Source organism: Dasypus novemcinctus, chromosome 20, assembly GCF_030445035.2.
Source record: "Dasypus novemcinctus isolate mDasNov1 chromosome 20, mDasNov1.1.hap2, whole genome shotgun sequence".
Lineage (NCBI taxonomy): Eukaryota > Metazoa > Chordata > Mammalia > Cingulata > Dasypodidae > Dasypus > Dasypus novemcinctus.
This window is the reverse complement of record NC_080692.1, coordinates 6,979,182-6,998,064: the sequence shown is the minus strand read 5'-3', so window position 1 is coordinate 6,998,064 and position 18,883 is coordinate 6,979,182. Positions and strand designations below refer to the sequence as shown.

Below are 18,883 nucleotides of genomic sequence, written 5' to 3'. Positions count from 1 at the left end.
TCTCAGGGGGGCATAGGGGGGGCCCCGGGCGGAGGCTGGGGCCTCGGGGGCGGGGCCTGTGGCAAGGCCCGAGGGGCGGGGCCGGCCCGCCGTCAGCTGAGTGGAGGGGCGGGCCCTGGGCGGAGTCTGGGGTCTCAGGGGGGCGTAGGGCGGGCCCCGGGCGGAGGCTGGGGCTGAGGGGGCGGGGCCTGTGGCAGGCCCGAGGGGCGGGGCCGGCCCGCCGTCAGCTGAGTGGAGGGGCGGGCCCTGGGCGGAGTCTGGGGTCTCAGGGGGGCGTAGGGCGGGCCCCGGGCGGAGGCTGGGGCTGAGGGGGCGGGGCCGGCCCGCAGTCAGCTGAGCCGCGGGCAGGTTGCGAGGCCGCACGTCCGCCGCCCGCGAGCCGGATCCCGGCTGCCGGTCCGACCCCCGTCGGCGTCTGCATCCGGGTCCGCAGCCCTCCCCCGCGGGCCCCATGCCGAAGAAGCCGTAGCCCCGCGGAGGCCGGCGCGCGGCGGCAGGTGAGCCGGGACGCGGGGCCGGGGCCGACCGGGCGGGGCGGGGCGTGGGGGTGCGGCGGGCGCGGCCGCTGCCGCAGGGCCCCTGGCCAGGGGCGGGGGCGGCTCCCAGTCCCCGTCCCGCGGGCGCCGCGGGCCCTGCGGGCGGCGGGGCTCCGGGGCGGGCTCGGGGGCCGTTGGCCGCGCGCGGCGCCGGGAGTGCGCCCTCCTGGGGTGACGGCGCGGCCGAGGCGCCTGGCCGGGCGCTGCGCCCCGGGGCGGGCGGGCCGTGCCCTGGGGGTGCGCGCGCGGTGCCGTTCGTGTGCGTGTGCCCGCGCGCGTGTGGGCTTCGAGGAGGCAGCGGCAGGTCTGCCAGGAGGAAACGAAACCCAGCGCCTGCTCGCCCCGCCCCGGGCCCCGCCGGGCGGCCGGGATGGACGCAGGGGGAGCCGGCCGGGCGCACGGCCCAAGACCGCCCCGCAGGAGACCCCAGGTGCACGGGGCTGGGGAGCCCTGGGAGCAGAGCCAAGGCCGGGAACTGCCCGGAAATGGACGAGGCAAGGGACGTTTAAACGTGACCCGTAGAGAGAGGACAGGGGGTGATTTTGATCCTGCTGGGGTGACCCTGTCACCTCTTTTCCCAGCGGGACGATGTTAGTGGTCCTTCATATATTGTGTGCAACACTGTAAGCAGTAACAGCGTGTTGTTTTCTAACTGAATTTCAGGTTGCATATTATGCTGCTGAGTCTAACCGAACGTCCTTCCCCTCGTCCCCAAAGAAACAGAAACTATTCTTGACAGGACCTGGTCGCTGTATTACCTCTCGGGGACCCGCCCTTCCTTAAGTAGAGGCAAGTGGGCGCGAAAGTGCACAGAATGCACCTTCTACCCATCCAAGCCCCACATTCTCTGGATTTTATAGCCATAGAATATTTGATAGGTTCTCCTGAATTTATGGAATAGAAAATCCAAAATCTATCAGAAAAGGAAGAAATTCAACTCTTTTTTTTTTTTAATAAAATCTTTCTTTCAGAAAGAAAAATTGTTTTAAAAGTTTTCATTGTTTTCACTTTGACAGGTATGTAAGGATTGTATAATAGAATACGGGTTATGAAATGATGTCCTTATACCTTCTTAGTGATGTAAAGAAAAACAGTTATAATTTTAAAAATGTTTTAAAACGTGAGTTTAAAAATCTGGAAATGAATGACATAAAACGGTAGAAAAACTCATAATAGTACTAGCACGCTGGGTTTGTCACCTCCACAGTAGTGAGTGTTGAACAGTTGTTAGACTCAATATCGTGCCGTACTGTATTTATTTCATCTCGGCAAGCATTCAGTAAAAGCCTGCTGTAGCCAGTTTCTGGTAGAATAACATGGAGACCTTGACTTCCAGTTTGATGGGAAGACAGACAGACATAGGCTCATCACGGTGCATTGCAGAAAGTGCAAGGTTGGTGAACGCAAAGTGCTGTTTGGTGCACAGAGAAAGGAACAGTTACTTTTACCCAGGAAATCATATTTGACTTGGACATTGAGCTGTCGAGTGGAAGCTGCCAGGGCCAGAGAGGGGCCGGGCATTCAGGGCAGAGGGCAGAACAGGGACAAGGGCACCAAGACAAAGGAGTGCAGGCAACTGTGGGCCCTCTGCTGTGCCCAGGGACGAGTGGGATGTTGGCAGGAGATGATGCCCGTGGGCACGTCGGGCCGAAATCAAGGGCCGCGTTTGTCTTGTGGGGTTCTGGAACTGTCTTGTGGGGGAAGGTTTTTGAGCAAAGAAACCACAGCAGAGAGATGGAGTGGGAAGGGGAGAATCAGACCGTGTAGGGGGCTGTTGAAATTCTTTCAGCAAATGCTGTGCCAAGTAGCACCCTAGGTGCTGGGGGTGCAGCAGTGAAGGAAATTGGTAAAGCTCCAGTCCCTCATGGAGTGCCCACATTGCTGTAGGGCACACGGGAGAAGAAGGGCCTGAGCTCAGGCGCAGGGACGGAGAGGAAGCAGTGGGTTTCAGAAACATTGCAGAGGTGGACCTCCCTTAAACTTGGGGGGAAAGGGAGTGGGAAGAATCAGGCATTGTTCCCATGTTCCTGCTTTTAAGTGGGACAGATGTGGTCCCCAAAGGAAAACTAAGCTGCCATCATCATTTTCTGTGTATTAATAAATACTAAATCAGAATGCCATTTCTGGTATATGAGAGTAAGTCTTCTTTCACCCCATCAGTAGGGTAACTTCTTCATGTTCTCTTTCCAGGGTGGTGGGTATAGTCGATGCAGTCCTAAAATCTTATCTGAGAGCCCCCCACCCCTACACACACCTCTGTGAACCCAAGCCAGAATTTGCCAGGAGCTGACCTCTGTTTCTGACCAATAAACAGGTTTTCACAGTTTAAAACTAACTATCCCTATTGGGGTGGAACCTGTGAATACCTCGTCGAGCATATTTGAAGAATAAGCCACCCTGGGGTCAGGACCTGGGCCTCTTCCGTGCTTTGCTTTCTGGTCCCATGTCCAGTAGGTGGAGTCAGTAAAAGGCAGAGGTGTGTTTGGTACATGGTGACTCTGTGGCGAGCACAGCCATCCTTTAATGGCGTGGGCAGTGGCCAGCTGAGGTCATGGCTAATGTTGTCTGCCTTTGAGTTACTCAGGCCTGCCCTAGCTGACCGTCTGCCCTGGAAAGCAGACACGACGTTCTTGCATTGCATAATTTGGGCTGGATCATCTCTAAGGTCAACTCAGGAGTGAGATTTAAGTCCATGCCTACAAGGTCAAGCCATTGCTGTAATTACTCAACCTCTGGAATTCAGAGTGAGAATCTATATTATCAGGAATTCAGATCTGGGGATAAAATCTAGGAATATTCCCATTTGATCTTCACCCCACCAGGTAGCTCTCTTTCTTATTAGTGAAAACTCAGCAAACTCAGTGCTAAATTTATTGACCCTTCCATAGTTAAATATCACCTTTGCTGGGGAATCACACCCTTCAGATCTGGACTAGTTGGATCATTATGAGAATGTTTGCTATTAGACAGAAGCTTGGAATAAATGGCTTAGTTCCAGTTTCTGTAACCTTTGAAAATATGTGCAAGGGTTTATAATGTATCTGTGTGGCCAACTGAAAGTAGCTAAAGCGATGTTAAAAACTTCAGAGTAAGCTTTCTCTGTCTGACATTCTACCAATAGATATTTCACATGTGCACTATGTGATGATAACTCATAAGGATGTCCCCATGATATTCTGAAATCATGAAATCATCAAAAATCAGTTCAGTTATTTGTAAAATTTCTAGTAGTGAGTATTTGCATTCTTACAATGGCATATATGCTAACTGCTTATTTACTGTGACTTTGAATTACAAAATGATTTTTCCTAACAATATTGGCTAACAAAAAGGTCACTAATTAGGATAGTCAGAAAGGGTAGCATGTCCATGAGGCAACTGAGTGTTTGTGTGTGTGTTGGAGGGTGGGATTGGACTGTGAGCTTGCTGGATGCTAAAGAACACTTTCCACCGAGTCAGCTGAAAGCACCTATGATTATCGACTTGATCTGGATGAGTCAGTACCAGTCAGAGTCAGCTAACTGCCCAAGGGCACATACCTGGGTGGTGGCACCAGTGTTCTACTATCTTCCTGGTACAACCTGCTTTTGTTCCCTTGTGCCCTTGTCTAAATCTAGGCAACCTGAAAGAGTTAGAGGTACAGATATCACATCTAGAACTAGATTTAACTTTATTGTGATTATACCCAAAGGCTTTGTAAGGAAGGTCAAGGAGGAAAACTGAATAATTTAAAGGCAAAATCAATCTCCTTCTCTCTCTCTGAAAAACAACTAAGGAGAAATTTGTGTATAATAAAATGAAACCAAGCACACCTCTAGATAGCTGCTTACATTTTTTTTTTCTACATCTGTTAAATGTTTTCATGGCCTTTGCAAATTGCAGGAAAATCATTGACTGAGCAAATTTAATGTTGATGGGTAAATGATACATATTAGAAGGATTTTCTTATCAATTCCATAGACGTTTAGGATTCTTCTGCAAAATAGGTAGAACAGTTATTCATTACAACCCTATTTTTATGAAATGTTAGCCCCTAGATCATTCTATGCAAAAAGAATATTATGGAAGACCAAACTGGCTGTTTATCCAAATTATTTTATGGGGGGGACGGAGCAGTTTATTCTAGTCACCTTATGTTAAGAGAGAGAACACTTCAACAGTATGCATCTTTTCTAAATGAATCAAGATATGTAAAACTTAGATACATACAAAAGGTTCAAAATGGAATAATATGCTTTATTGTTCTTTTCACTTCATGGCATTGAAGTTCTCATTAAATAGCTTCATGACAATGCGTCACTTTGTACTAGCTTAAGGGAGAAGCGCTACAGGCTTGCTGTCCCTTGTTGAAAGTGGCACTGTCACCAGTTCCCTCAAATCCTGTCTGACCTATAAAGCAAGCAGGTCATCTGGCTCTCAAATCCAGAGGGCCTCCAGAGTGCCCAAGGTTTTGCCACCTGGTGGAATTGGAAAGAAGCATTGCACTTCATTCGGTGTGTTTGGTTTTACTTTAAAATACAGACACAAAGAGAGCAGTTCTTACACAGTTACATCTCAGAGAGAATGTGTGTCATTTGCTTCCTTTTTCTAGTGATGAATTTAACGCTTAATTGCCCTGCAATTCAAAGGGTCCATGCAGACTATAATTGATAATCGTGCAGAACTGAGGGTGTGGGGGCAGTGGCTGCCCATTGGAAACTGGGTGTGTACTTCCCGGCAGCTCCTTCGTCCCACCTTCCGTGGTGAGGGTACGTTCTTCCTGATCACAGTTATACAGGGTGCACAGTTGCTGAATACCTGTTTGTTACTGGTCTTTTTAGTGTGCTATGAAAAATCTTGTAATGTTGAAGCCTAAGTATTCAGTGGTGCCTGTATTGTATTACGAGGTTGAACTTCAGAGTCACCCTTGACACCTGGCTGGGCCACTCATTAAGTGGCCTTGGGGAAGCTAGAAACCCATGAACTTGGTTTCCATACCAGTCAGATAGCTTTCTGGTAGGGATTTAGTGAGTATTGGAATCCACATATAGTAAGCTTTAAAAATGTGATTTTGCAGAGCTTCTGAACCAATAGATCCAATAGAAATATTATGTTTTTAACAAATTTTTGAGATAAAATTCACATACCATACAATTCATCCAAAATATAAATATTTGAACTTAAATATTTGCATGGGAAAGTTGATTTATTGACTCTTCACCCATGTCTACAGTGATATACAGCATATAATGTAGAGTATATAATATATATGGTCTGTATTACAAGAAACCCTCTTGAATTCCTCATATTAGGATTCCCGATAATCTCAATATCCCCTTCTCATCTGCCTGCATTTCCCTGGCCCCTCAGTTTATACACCCACTCACATATACACGTGTACACATGCATGCTTTCACACATATTCCCCTGAAGCTGGGGTATACCTTTTTTGCTTAAAAGGAAGAATCAGTTTGTGGCTTTCCCATAGGAACTGCTGCCATGTCCCACCAACCACGCAGCTGCCTGACTGAAAAGGAGGACAGCCCCAGAAAAAGCACAGAAAATGGACCCCCCAGTCTGGCTCAGCCCAGACTGCACACCCCGGAAGAGCTGCTGCAGCAGATGAAAGAGCTCCTTACAGAGAACCATCAGCTGAAGGGTAAGCGGCCACTGGCCTGTGTTCCTCTCTCGCCCTGGGCCCTTCTGAAAGGAACCCCTTGGTGAAAAGCTTATGGACTGTAGGTGAGCCCCCTTCTCGCTCTCTGTTCCCTGGGGTGGAAGGAACACAAGATTTAGTTTTTGGTGTGTTTCCTTTTTGTTACAGATGAGAGTAAAAAGTATTCTCTGTATCCGTGGGAGATAACATATTGACATTTAGCCTTTTAAAAAGAAGAGGACAGGCTACTCTTATCATTACAGAGTTAGACTTGAAGATTAGAGAAAGCATTCTAATTTCTCCAGTAGGGCTTCTGGCAGGACCAGCATTCAAACTGAGGCCTGACAGGGCCTCCTCCAGCCCCCTAACTAGTCATGGTCTTCGTGCTATGGGCAGCGCCCAAGGCAGGTGTGTTTTCTGGGGATGTTGGAGGATCAGGGCTGCCATTAGCTGCCTGTGCTGTCTGGGGGCCAGAACCACTCACCCTGCTGCAGTCCTTTCTCCCTGAGCCTTGGGCCCGGGCCAGGCACGGCCCCTCCAGGGTCAGGGCCACGTGGTGAAGTGGTCCAAGGGGAGGGTGAGTCCTCAAATTAAGTCTACTCAGCTGGCGCGTGACTCCCTCCCTCTGACCGCATACAGAAGCCATGAAACTAAATAACCAAGCCATGAAGGAGCGGTTCGAGGAGCTTTCGGCCTGGAGAGAGAAGCAGAAGGAAGAACGCCAGTTCTTTGAGATACAGAGCAAGGAAGCCAAGGAACACTTACTGGCCTTGAGTCATGAAAATGAAAAATTGAAACAAGAACTCGAAAAACTACGAGGGAAAACAGAAAGGTCATTTGAGGTGAGCAAACCGATGAGTTGTGATTTTGTTATTTGTGGTAGAATCTTACTTGTCTCATCTTCTAGATCAAAACCTTTTATAACTCAGATAGACTGGTCTTAGAGGAAGTGTTTTTGCTGAATAGACTGACTGTAATTAAAGGGTCATGTGTAATCTCTCTTGGTAGAAAGACATTTGTAAAGCTTTAATCATATGAATTATAGTCGAAAGAATGTTAAAATTATCAGTCAGTGCTTTCTCTTCATTATGGAAGATACAAAAGGATCTCTGCCCAGAAGTGTCCAATGGTTAGCTTTTAATTTTTGACTGATACAAGATGATATATTTTTTTAAAATCTATGACTCATAATTTTACTCATTAACCTTGTCCTTCCCCTCAGTCCGAAATAGAGATCGTTCACTGTACATGTTCCTTTTGCAAAATGGTTTGGCCAATGTCACTTTGCAATAGGAGGCTGTGGGTGGCCTCTGATAAAGAGGGAAATAGACCCATTTTTGTTGACCCAAAGAGCCTACAAGGTGTGCTCACACCAAGGTGCATGTCAAAAGGAGAGGTTAGTGACAGAATAAGTCAGAACACATCCGAAGTCCCTGCCTGCTCCAGGGCTTGCTGTGATCGTTCCCTGAGGTGGACCGAGGACTAGCCGCCGTTTGAAAGACAGAGCACTGCATTGCCTCCAGGGGGCTCACCCCTGACACCGATGGTTTTCCCGAGATCTTACCTTGAACCTAATTTCTGGGTGGGGTAAAGAATGGAAACAAAGAATTAAAATGGGAAAGGGAATAACCTAAAGCAAGAAAGGTTGTTTACAAAAATAGTACAATTGAGACCTGTGATCTCATGAACAGGAGTTCATGAAACAACACATTCGGCTTTAATCATTTTTAATTTGTATTGGAAGCATTTTGTAGTTGATAAAATTGATCACTTTTGATACTTTAATTTGTCTTACATTTCAAAGAATATCAATTTCTTTGGGGGAAATCTCTCATTATCTAAATATTTTTGACGTAGACTACCTCAAAAATGACCTAGGAGATACGAATAATTTTCTCTCCTGTGGAAGAAATTATCTGACATTGTTTTCCTTCCTTGGCTCTGGGGAAATGAGCTGCCAGTTAGCTGCCAGGACCTTTCATGTGTGGCCAAGAAGGAAACTTCCAGAAGCAGTTTGTTTGAGATATTCTGCAGGTTTTCCTAAAAGATGGCAGTAATGGAAGAAGTTGAGGGCAGCAGCTAGAGCCCGGACAGCTTCTTGCGGTGCACATGATCCACGGAAGCCAGCCCCAGCAGGGCTCGGGAGAGAAGTGGGGAGCATAGGGGGAAGCCCGCCACCGCTCTCTGAAAACCTTGCTCACCGATTTTCTCCCCCACGCTTTGCCCCCCCAGCCTGGCCCACGGCTCCCAGCTCCACCTGAGTCTTCCTGTCATAGGTGGGTGAGGTGGTTTCCTACGGGCCCTCCCGGCTTGAAGAGCTGCCATGGCCTCCCTGCCGCTCCCCTCGCGGGGCCTGATCTCGGCGCTGAGTCGCAGAGGATCCCCCCAGCTGCCAGCGCCTCTCCAGTCTGTGCCACAAGGGCAGGGAGCGGGCGGGCCCTGGGAGGATAGGCCGAGGCTGGCGGGAGCACTGACGGACACCTGGTCAGGGAGCGGGCGGGCCCTGGGAGGACAGGCCGAGGCTGCTGGGAGTGCTGCGGGACACCTGGTCAGGGAGGGGGTGGGCCCTGGGAGGACAGGCCGAGGCTGGGGGGGGCGCTGCGGGACGCCTGGTCAGGGAGGGGGTGGGCCCTGGGAGGACAGGCCGAGGCTGGCGGGAGTGCTGCGGGACGCCTGGTCAGGGAGCGGGCGGGCCCTGGGAGGACAGGCCGAGGCTGGGGGGGCGCTGCGGGACGCCTGGTCAGGGAGGGGGTGGGCCCTGGGAGGACAGGCCGAGGCTGGGGGGGCGCTGCGGGACGCCTGGTCAGGGGGCAGGCGGGCCCTGGGAGGACAGGCCGAGGCTGGGGGGGCGCTGCGGGACGCCTGGTCAGGGAGGGGGTGGGCCCTGGGAGGACAGGCCGAGGCTGGTGGGAGCGCTGCGGGACACCTGGTGGTGATTTCCAGAGAGCTCTGTGGCCTGTAGCTGCGCAGGTTTGCTGGGCGGAGGTCGTTAGGCTCTCCTGGGGGTCCATGAGGCCCCCTTAACCCAGGCGTGTTGTCAGGACAGTGGGATAGCGACAACATGCAAACAGCAGAAGCAAAGAGAGGTCAGTGTGTTAGGGACAGACAAAGGTAACTGCCCAAAAACGGTGAAAGACACTGACAAGTAACAGAGTTGGGATGGGCACAAAAGGGGATGAGCCACCCTGGAAGTCCTGGTCCCTTAAGGGAATGGACAAGTGTCAGTGCTAAAACGAAGGGATATTCAAGTGCTAAAGCATTATTTTGCAAGGCGTTTTATGGCCAAATTAAAGTGCCTACCATCATGGCCTTACCTATTCTGTCCTCCCCTGGCCCTCAGGCCCTTGTTTAAAACTATTTCTTGCCCTTATCCCAAGGTGCCTTCTAAAAATCCATTCTGTAGAATGTCCAGAGAGAGGTCAAGAGGGTAAATGTGAAGATTCCTGAGAAGGCAGGGTCTTGCCTTGACCAGCTTGTTCCCCAGTTCTAGGCTAAGCAGTACCTTTCCTTACATTGTGTTCATTCCTTTACATTTGTTTTTTGTATGAAAAATAACTAAGAGAGATGACCAAGGCTTTTAACCTTTCCTTGCAGATCCAGCTCTTTGATTTCACTGTGAGTTGTTGTTCTCTGAGGCTCGTGAAGGAATATTCCAGGTAGAGGAAGAGCCTTAGCCCAACAGAGAGAGGGGCGCTTCCATGTCGCTAGCTAACACCTGGTGGCACCACTTTTTAATATTGCATGGACTCTCTGGTTTGTAGTCCACCCACGTGCCTTTCTGATACGTTGTTTCCTATCACAAGCCTTTGGACCTCTTTGCCACTCCTTTCTGAGAAGGAGAGCAGGGGCTGGGAAAAGAGAAAACAACTCACAGTTCTTTAAATCACTAGTTTGGAGACTCTGAAGGTGGTATTTAATCATGCTATAAATTCCCGGAGGTAATTACAATTTTTCTTTAAAATCTGGTCTTAAAATATTTGTTAGAGTGCACCGTATTATTAGAATAGTCTTGTATGTGTATTTGTGGTTTTCAGTTTTCTAACGTATTGCAGTTTTCTGAAAGCAGACTCTCAGTGTACACATTTCTGCCTTGGAAAAGGGACTAAAGTATGGCAGCACACGCAGAAGGGCCGTGAAGGTTTCCTGAGAAGGGAGTCAGAGGAGCCTGAGGTTTAGCAGGAGGAAACCAGAGAGACCACACGGGTTCTTTCTAAACCAAGAACACTGATGCCCAGAGCTGTTGAGTGAGTCTTCTGAGGGCCATTCCCTCAGGGATTAGCAGAGCCCTGACTAGTGAAAACACCACGTAGAAACAGGAGCCTTCTCTCAGGACGTTGCCTGTACAGCTAAGCACAGCGTGTACTTGACATCGTGAAATACCAGTGCTTACTCTATCAGTTTATGTAGGCTAAAATTTAATTTTTTGAGCTTTGATATGGGCCTATGAATTTCAGATTTTCTTTTTTCTCACCTGACTGACTTTCAGCCACCTTAAAACAGCAGTGGAGGTTGTTGCAGAAGCAGCTGGAAGGGTGTGGGCCCTTCTGTCGCGCTTTGCCGTTGCCGACCCAGTCCTGTCCTCGGCGTCCTGTCTGGCTTCTGAGCAGGCATGACATGCAGGAGCAGGGGTGGGCAGGCGTCCACAGGGAGAGAAAGTCAGGAGGGGCTGATGGCTCCTTCGGTCTTCTGGAATTTTGCACTGTAACTCCGAGTCTACTGTTGTCAAATCCGGTTGATTGTTTCATGGTACCAGATTATTCCAGTGTCTGAGGAAGCCTTCCTTTCTTGTATTAAGGTTGTTTTAACTTTCCATTATTTGAATACAATAAAATATGTATAATTTCCTGTCTAACTGTTATATCCAAATAAATTGCCAAATCAAACCCAGGATTTTCTATTCTAAAGCCTAGGGGAAAAGATGTTGAGACACTGCCTTGTCAGGTGGGTGTGGGGGATAGTCAAGGTTGCTAGCCTGGTCCTCCGCTCCGTGTGCTGATCTGCCGTGGTTTCCTCGTCCTCTCCAGGACCTCGCTGGCGACTCCACGGCTCCCCGGGCGGAACCAGAGCAGGCGGTGGAGCAGCTGAAGGCCCAGGTGGCTCGCCTCCAGGCCGAGAAGGCCGACCTGCTGGGCATCGTGTCTGAGTTACAACTCAAGCTGGGCGCAGGCGGGGAGGACTCCTTTGTCGAAATCAGGTTTGCTGTAAGTTCGAAGCACAAAGTCAGGTTACAAAGCCAGCCCTGGACCTGTGGCAGCAGAGGGGAAATACTGCTGTTTCTTTTTAACACAGGAAGTCAAACAGCGAGGAGATTATAGTGTGGCGAGATAAACTGACTCTCATCTTTTTAAAGTATAACATGATGCTCAAGAAATGTTGTCATAGCTGAAATGGGAAGCTGTTGATTACCTTTTATATCATAAGGGTTAGTCTTTATTTTTTCAATATGTTCTGGCAACTTGGACATTCTTATGGTTGCCTAAAAGATATAAACGCAAACTTTCTTTGGTTCATTTTCCAGATCAGGTCTCCAGGCTCTGTTCAGCAGCTCACTGAGGTGAGCAGAATTGTGATCAGATGCAATAAACTAACGACTTTTAAACAATAGAACTGACTTTTCAGGTGTTATGAAGAGCCATGGTATTTTAAAATAAGAAATGGGGAAAAGGAAGGTCCGAGCTGCTCTCTCTGTCGTGTGAGAGGCGCTTGGCCCCCCTTCCCGCAGCAGCTGCTCAGTGGCACTGAGATCTGAGTGAGGCGCACTTGTGTGTGGCCCCTGTGTGAAGTTAGAGGAGAGGGCTGGCACGTGCTGGCCATTCCTAAGCGCGCGCGAAGCACCTCTTTGTGTCTGGGTACACACGCAGTGCTCTTAGACAGCCACTGAAAAGTAATTGGCCAGAGGGAGAAAAACATATGAGGATAAAAATCCTCATTAATATCATTTTAGCTTTGCCTTCCATAGGAAAAGAAAGAAGTGGTGTCTCTGAAAAAAAGGAATGTGCTTTGTAGGTGATGATGGTGCAACTTGCAGAAATAACAGCGAAACTACTGGTTGTATCTGAAATGTCAGTATGTGACTTTATCTACTTTCTGATCCATTTGCTGCACTGAAGATTAATAGATTTGACATGGCTATAAGAGCCATGACATCAACAAGAAGACAACCTAATTAAAAAGGGGCAAGGACTCAAATGGCCAATAAGATTTCTCCAAAGAAGATACACGAATGGCCAATAAGCACATGAAAAAATGCAAACTAGAGCCACAATGAGATACCACCTCATACCCACTGGGATGGCTTTTTTTTTTTTTAATGGAAAATAAGTTTTGGTGAGAATTTGGAAAAATTGGAAGCCTCGTGCCTTGCTGATGGGAACATAAAATGTAGCAGTCTCTGTGGGAGACTTGGAGGTTCTCAGGAGGTTAAATGTGCAGTTACTACATGACCAGCAATGGGACTCCTAGGTAGACACCCAGAAGGACCAAAAGCAGGTGCTCGGCAGACACCTGTGCCCCAGGATGCGTAGCAGCATTGGTCACCACAGCCAAAAGGGAGAAGCAGCCAAGTGCCCGTCAGCGGATAAATGGATGAACAAAACTGCTATGTATATATGATGAATATTAATCCAGTTATTCAGCAAAAAGAAGGAGTGAAGTTCTACAACACAGATGAACCTTGAAGATATCAAAGGACAAATATTGTATGAGTTCACTTGTTTAAAATATCTGGAATAAGAAAATTCATAGAGACAGAAAGCAGATTATAGGTTACCAGGGGAGGAGGCAAGGATGGGGAACGGGAAGTTCCTGCCTCGTGAGAACAGAGTTTCTGTTTAGGGTGATGGAAGCGCTTGAGTAGTGGACGGTGGTGATGGTAGCACAGTATTGTGAATGTTAACTAATCTCACTGAACTGTACACATGGAAATGGTTAAAATGGGAAATATTGTGTTGCATACACCTCACCACAACAAATAAAAAGGAGGAGGAGGAAGAGGAAGAAGAGAGAAGAGAGAAAACAAGGAGATGCATGCCATCCATACTTCCTAATAAAAATCTAGAGAATTAAAGTGCCACCTGAAAGACACACTTTGCCAGAGTACTTTCTGCTAGCGAGCAGAGATTAGTAAAACATCAGTTTGACAACGAGCCGCAACCCTCTGCAAATAACTGATCAAACCCTTGGAAACTCACAGAGCATAGCAGATACTTCCAATTATGACTCCTCCCTTCGGAGTGTTTGCTTAAGCATAGTAGTCCCCTTCAGAGGAGGACAGCTAGTGTTAGTTAAACATGTATTTTCTGATTTGCTTATGGTGAGCTGGAAAACACTGCCCAGGATTTAGAAAGAATTTTTGCAATCACAATTACTTAAAATAGTCTTCGCACCTTCTTTACGCATCTCCCCGCTAGCTCCCTGGAACATAAGTGTCTTTGAAGCCGTGATGTGGCCAGTCTTCCTGCTCCCAAGTGCCCCTCCATGTGCAAAAATTTCTAAGAGCCACCTTGAAAAAGTCAGTGCTCTGCGCACTGCACCCACAGGAAAAACCATCCCCTTTTCAGCTGAGGCTCAGCAAGTTCTCGCAATTTGCATTTCTGCCTTGACTGGAAAGGCACATGGTGCTTCCCTGGCTTTTTCTGACCTTCACCTAGGGAAAGAAGGGACTGTCAAGGAGCGGGGTTTGTTGTTCATGGAGTCGGTGTCGGTGAGGGTCCCCCTGAGAGGGACTGGCCTTGGCACCCTCACGAGGGTTCTTATGACCCTGGCAGGGTGTTGGAGTGAGGAAAGAGGGCATTTCTAGTCCATCTGAATGCCTGGATTTGGAAATGTCACCCCTAAGGGTTCGGTAAGTTCCTTGGGTCGTGTGTCATCAAAATGCCTGACCTTTTGTTTCTTCTCTTTTGATAAAGAATCACCTCGCATACATAGTGTATTAAATCCCTCTTTTCTGCTTGTACAGGAAGGGGAAGTGTACGGAGCAGTAAAAGAAATCAAGAACGGTCCTGGGCCCACAAGAACCAGCTCCTTCGACACGTATGTGAAGAAAGACAAGGGCATGGGGCAGTGTGCCTTTCACCTCCTCACCGAGAGGTCAAACAAGATGCTCTAGAAAAGTCACTTCTTAGTAATTTACAGTAGGACCTTTCAAGTATGTTAAGTTCAGATGCTATTTGATGTTGAGCCAAAACTGGCCAAGAAAGAAAGCAGTGCTTGCTGCCTTTTGAGGCTGCCTAAGGTTCACCACTCTGCTATAGAGATGTCTCATCTCCGTCAAATGGGAGGTGGAAGCAAAAGTGAAAAAGAAGGAAAAATGGAAAGACGCTGGCTGCTGGCTCTTCATCAGAAGCCGCAGGTGTCTAGTTTGCTTGCTCGTGCTCTCGGCCTGGACCAGGCTACCCAGCTGGATAAGGGAGATGTTTTCATTCTCTCTTCCCTGGTCATTCCCAGTTAGAAGCCGAGGTGCCGCATGCAGGGTCATCCTCTAGAAGGAATGCTGCTGCTGCTGGGATCGCTGTGGGCACTTCCTGAAAGTGTCCAGATAACTCCTCTGTGGAGCCTCATTGGATGTGAGGAAACAGGCAGCTCACACAGTGGAGGGGCTTCGAGGAGGGAGGGGGTGGAGGGACGGGGCTTGTCCACGTAAGGCAGGGTTATCTGAAAATTTCTTCAGGGATTGCTTTCCTCTTAGCCATGTAAAACCTTTTTTCTCTTGCTTGATGCATGTGCTTAGAGAAGGACTTACCAAACATGAAAATGGTATGTGTTTGTTCTTTTTCCCAATTCCACTCCCAAGCCCTTATAATAGGGGTGAAAATAAGTAGTAAATAACACCCTTTCATTAAACAAGGCAATGGGTATAAATGAAAGTTTTTTTCTTTTTAGTTAAAAATTCCTCATCTTGTCCCTAAAATGATTTCTCAAAGTCTAAAGACTTGCCTGGAAGTGGGAGAAGAGAATAAGTCCTGTTTGAAATGCTCAAGCCACTTCCTCCTCATTTATATCCACACATAAAACCACTTCCTCTTTCGCCCCACATTGCTATTTCTAGCAAACAGCAGCTTCTCGACAGCATCCATGAGTATCAAAAGGAGTCCGGGATTGGGTTTTCCGTTTGGAGCTGGATCCCTCGAGCCAGGGAGCCTGGGCTGCTGGCTGGTTGGCGGCCGTGGGGCTAGAACAGACCACGGGCTGCGAGTGCTCTCGGCGTCACTGCGGGCACCCTGAGTGCTTTGTCACTGTTGTGGAGGCCGTGGTTGTGTTGACTTGTCATTGAAATGTTGCTTTGTTTAATCAGATGTTGAAAAATATGTGGCCTGCCTGCAGTGCCTATGTTTCTCAGCTCTAATGCTCTGAAACCAAAACCGGGAAAGACTGTGTTCTCCTCACCCGGTAGCTTGGTGGCTTTGGTCAGTTAGTGGCCCTCATGTTGCCAGAGGGCCCTCGTGTGCTCTGGTCACTGCAGCCCTCCCCAAGGCTGGCTCTGTCCACGGGGCTGCGTCTGCCCCTGCCTGGGCTCTGTGGCCTGGCTCGGGCACGGGCCGTCGGGAGGCAGTGAGGGGGTGCTGGGCTGGCCTCCCTGGAACCCCCTCCTTCCCCCAGCTCCCCCGGCCTGCACCTGCCAGCTGGAGAGAGCGTGCTGTGAGGCAGCCCCTGCCAGGCAGCTCCTCCTTACCTGGCTGCACTGGTTTAGGCTCTGACCTTTTCATTTTCTGATGGGAACCTTTTAACCTTTATACTGAAAGTGACTTTGTCTCAACATAGGAACAGGCCTACAGAAGGTACCAGAAATTGTCTGGAATTTGAGGATTTAACTGTGAGCCAACTCCTGCTTTGCCTCAGAGAAGGAAACCAGAAAGTGGAGAGACTCGAAATTGCACTCAAGGATGCCAAAGAAAGGTATGAAATAGGTAACTTGAAATATATGTACCTGTTTTTTTTAACAGCTTTACTGAGATGCAATTCACATAACCATTTAAAGTGTACAATTCACCTATTTAATGAGCACTTTCCAGTGTCTTTAAAAATAGTCACGTATTCTAAACTATTACTATAATACACCCGGTACCACAGTATAATTTTAGAACATTTTCTCCCCCAAAAAGAAACCCTGTACCCCTTAGCATGCACTCCTCTCTCCCTCCTCCCAACTCCTGACAACTATTAATCTTTCTGTTTCCTTATTTACCTATTCTGGATATTTCATATAAATGGAATCAGTACAATATGTGATCTTTTGTCCACTGGTTTCTTTCACATAGCGTAATGTTTTCAAAGTTCATCCATGTTGTACAATTATCAGTACTTCTCCATTCCTTTTTGTTGGGATGTTAGCTGTGAATAATAATCCATTATATGAATACGCTATCTTGTATTAATCTACTCATCAGTTGATGAACGTTTGGGTTTTTTCCTACTATTTGACTATTAGAAGTAATGTTGCTGTGAACATTCATGTACAAGTTTTTGTGTGGACATACGTTTTCAGTTCTCTAGGATACATACCGAGGAACTGTCAAACTGCTTTCCAAAGCAGGTGCACCACTGTACATTCCCACCAGCAAAGGGTCCGAGGGTTCCACTTTCTCCATATCCCCACCAACACTTTTTTTTTAAGTGGGTATGAAGTGGTATCTTAATATGATTTTTATTTGATTTCCCTGATGGCTAATATTGTTGAGCATCTTTTCATGTAGGCCATTTGTGTATCTTCTTTGGCAAAATATCCATTCAGATCTTTTACTCATTCTTTTAAAATGGGCTTTTTGGCTTTTTTTTATTGAATTATGAGTTCATTATAAATTCTCAATACAAGTTTCTTTATCAGATATATGATTTACAAGTATTTTTCCCATTCTGTGGGCTCTCTTTTCACTTTCTTGATGATATTGTTTGTAGCACAAAAGTTCTTTTGGTCCAATTATCTTTTTATTTTGCCATGTGTATGCTTCTGTGTCATAGCTAAGGTACCATTGCCTGACCCCAGTCACAAGATTTACTCATTTGTTTTCTCCTGAGAATATTATAGTTTAGCTCTTAAAATTAAGTCTATGATCCATTTTGAGTTCATTTTTATACACTCATTTGATATACGGTATGAGGTTGGGGGTCCAGCTTCATTCTTTTATGTGAGTAAATCCAGTTGTCCTAGTAATATTTGTTAGAAACACAGTGCAACAAGGATGACCTGGCACCTTGTTGAAAGTCAGTTGAGCATAAATGTAAAGGTTAAGTTCTAGGCCCTTAATTTTATCCTGTTGATCTATATGTCTATCCTAATGCCAGTACCACACTGTCTTAATTACTATTAATTTTGTGTGTAATTTTGAACTCAAGAAATGCAAGCCCTCAACTTTTTTTCATTTTCAAAATTGTTTTGGCTATTCTAGGTCCTTTGTTTTTTGCATATGAATTTTAGGATCACTTAATCTCTGCAGAAAAACCAGCTGGGATTTTCTTAGGGATTTATTAGGATCCATGAACATGGGATGTCTTTCCATTTATTCAGATCTTCTTTCACTTCTTTCAACTACATTAAGTGTTTCAGTCTGTGACTCTTGACTTCTGTTAGATTTATTCCAGAGTATTTGTCTTTTAGGTGCCATTCAAATGGAATTGTTTTCTTAATTTCATTTTTGTGTTGTTGATTGCTAGTATATAGACATACAATTGATTTTTGTATATTGGTCTTATATTCTACCAATTTTCTGCACTCATTTATTATCCCCAATAGTTTTTCAGTGGATTCCTTGGGAATTTCTACATACAAGATCAGGCCATCTGCAAATGGAGGTAGTTTTGCTTCTTCATTTCTAATCTGGATGTTTTCATTTCCTTTTCTTGCCTGATTGCCCTGTAGCCCCTCCAGCACATTTCTATAGTAGAGGCAGGAGCAACATCCTCATCTGGTTCCTGATCTTAGGGAGAAAGCATTCAGTCTTTCACCATTAAGAGTGGTGATGGCTGTGGGTTTTTTCAGATGCCCCTTATCAGATTGAGGACGTTCCCTTCTGTTCCTAGTTTGTTGCAGTTTCTGTCATGAAAGAGTTTTGGATTTTGTCAAAAGCTTTTTTGTGTCTATTGAGATGATCACATAATTTATCTTTTTTTTTTTTTAAAGATTCATTTTTTAAATTTTATTTCTCTCCCCTTCCTCTCCCTTCCCCCCTCCCCCCAGTTGTCTGCTCTCTGTGTCCATTCGCTGTGTGTTCTTCTGTGTCCGCTTGTATTCTTGTCCGCGGCACCCGGAATCTGTGTCTCATCTTGTGTCATCTTGCTGTGTCAGCTCTCCATGTGTGTGGCACCACTCCTGGGCAGGCTGCACTTTTTTTCACGCTGAGTGGCTCTCCTTATGGGGCATGCTTCTTGTGCGTGGGGCTCCCCTGTGTGGGGTACACCCCTGCATGGCACGGCATGGCACTCCTTGCACACATCAGCACTGCACGTGAGCCAGCTCATCCTGACATGGGTCCGGAGGCCCTGGATTTGAACCTTGGACCTCCCATGTGGTCGGCCAATGCCCTATCTGTTGGGCCAAATCCACTTCCCTATATAGTTTATCTTTATCAGTGTAGTCTAACTGATTTTCAGATGTTAAAACCAACCTTGTGTTCCTGGCATAAATTTCACATGGTCCTGGTATATAATCCTTTTTGTATATTGCTAGATTCAGTTTGCTAGGATTTTATTGAGGATTTTTGCATCTATATTCATAAAG

The 18,883-nt window shown here is 47.1% G+C and overlaps 1 protein-coding gene across 3 annotated transcripts in view; it reads left to right on the top strand.

Moving 5' to 3' along the window:
• The first annotated feature begins 293 nt into the window (after window positions 1-293).
• OPTN (optineurin) overlaps window positions 294-18,883 on the top strand; it is a 37,672-nt gene continuing 19,082 nt past the window's right edge. The window contains exons 1-7 of one of the 3 annotated variants that reach the window (XM_023586909.3): window positions 802-966; window positions 1,200-1,325; window positions 6,004-6,174; window positions 6,811-7,013; window positions 11,196-11,372; window positions 14,129-14,202; window positions 15,931-16,065. In XM_023586909.3, coding sequence (XP_023442677.2) covers window positions 6,015-6,174; window positions 6,811-7,013; window positions 11,196-11,372; window positions 14,129-14,202; window positions 15,931-16,065 — 749 coding nt within the window. In that variant the 5' untranslated portion in view covers window positions 802-966; window positions 1,200-1,325; window positions 6,004-6,014. Of the gene's footprint in view, window positions 498-801; window positions 967-1,199; window positions 1,326-6,003; window positions 6,175-6,810; window positions 7,014-11,195; window positions 11,373-14,128; window positions 14,203-15,930; window positions 16,066-18,883 lie in introns of those variants that run through there. The other 2 variants (XM_023586908.3, XM_012522624.3) reach the window with 2 other exon arrangements.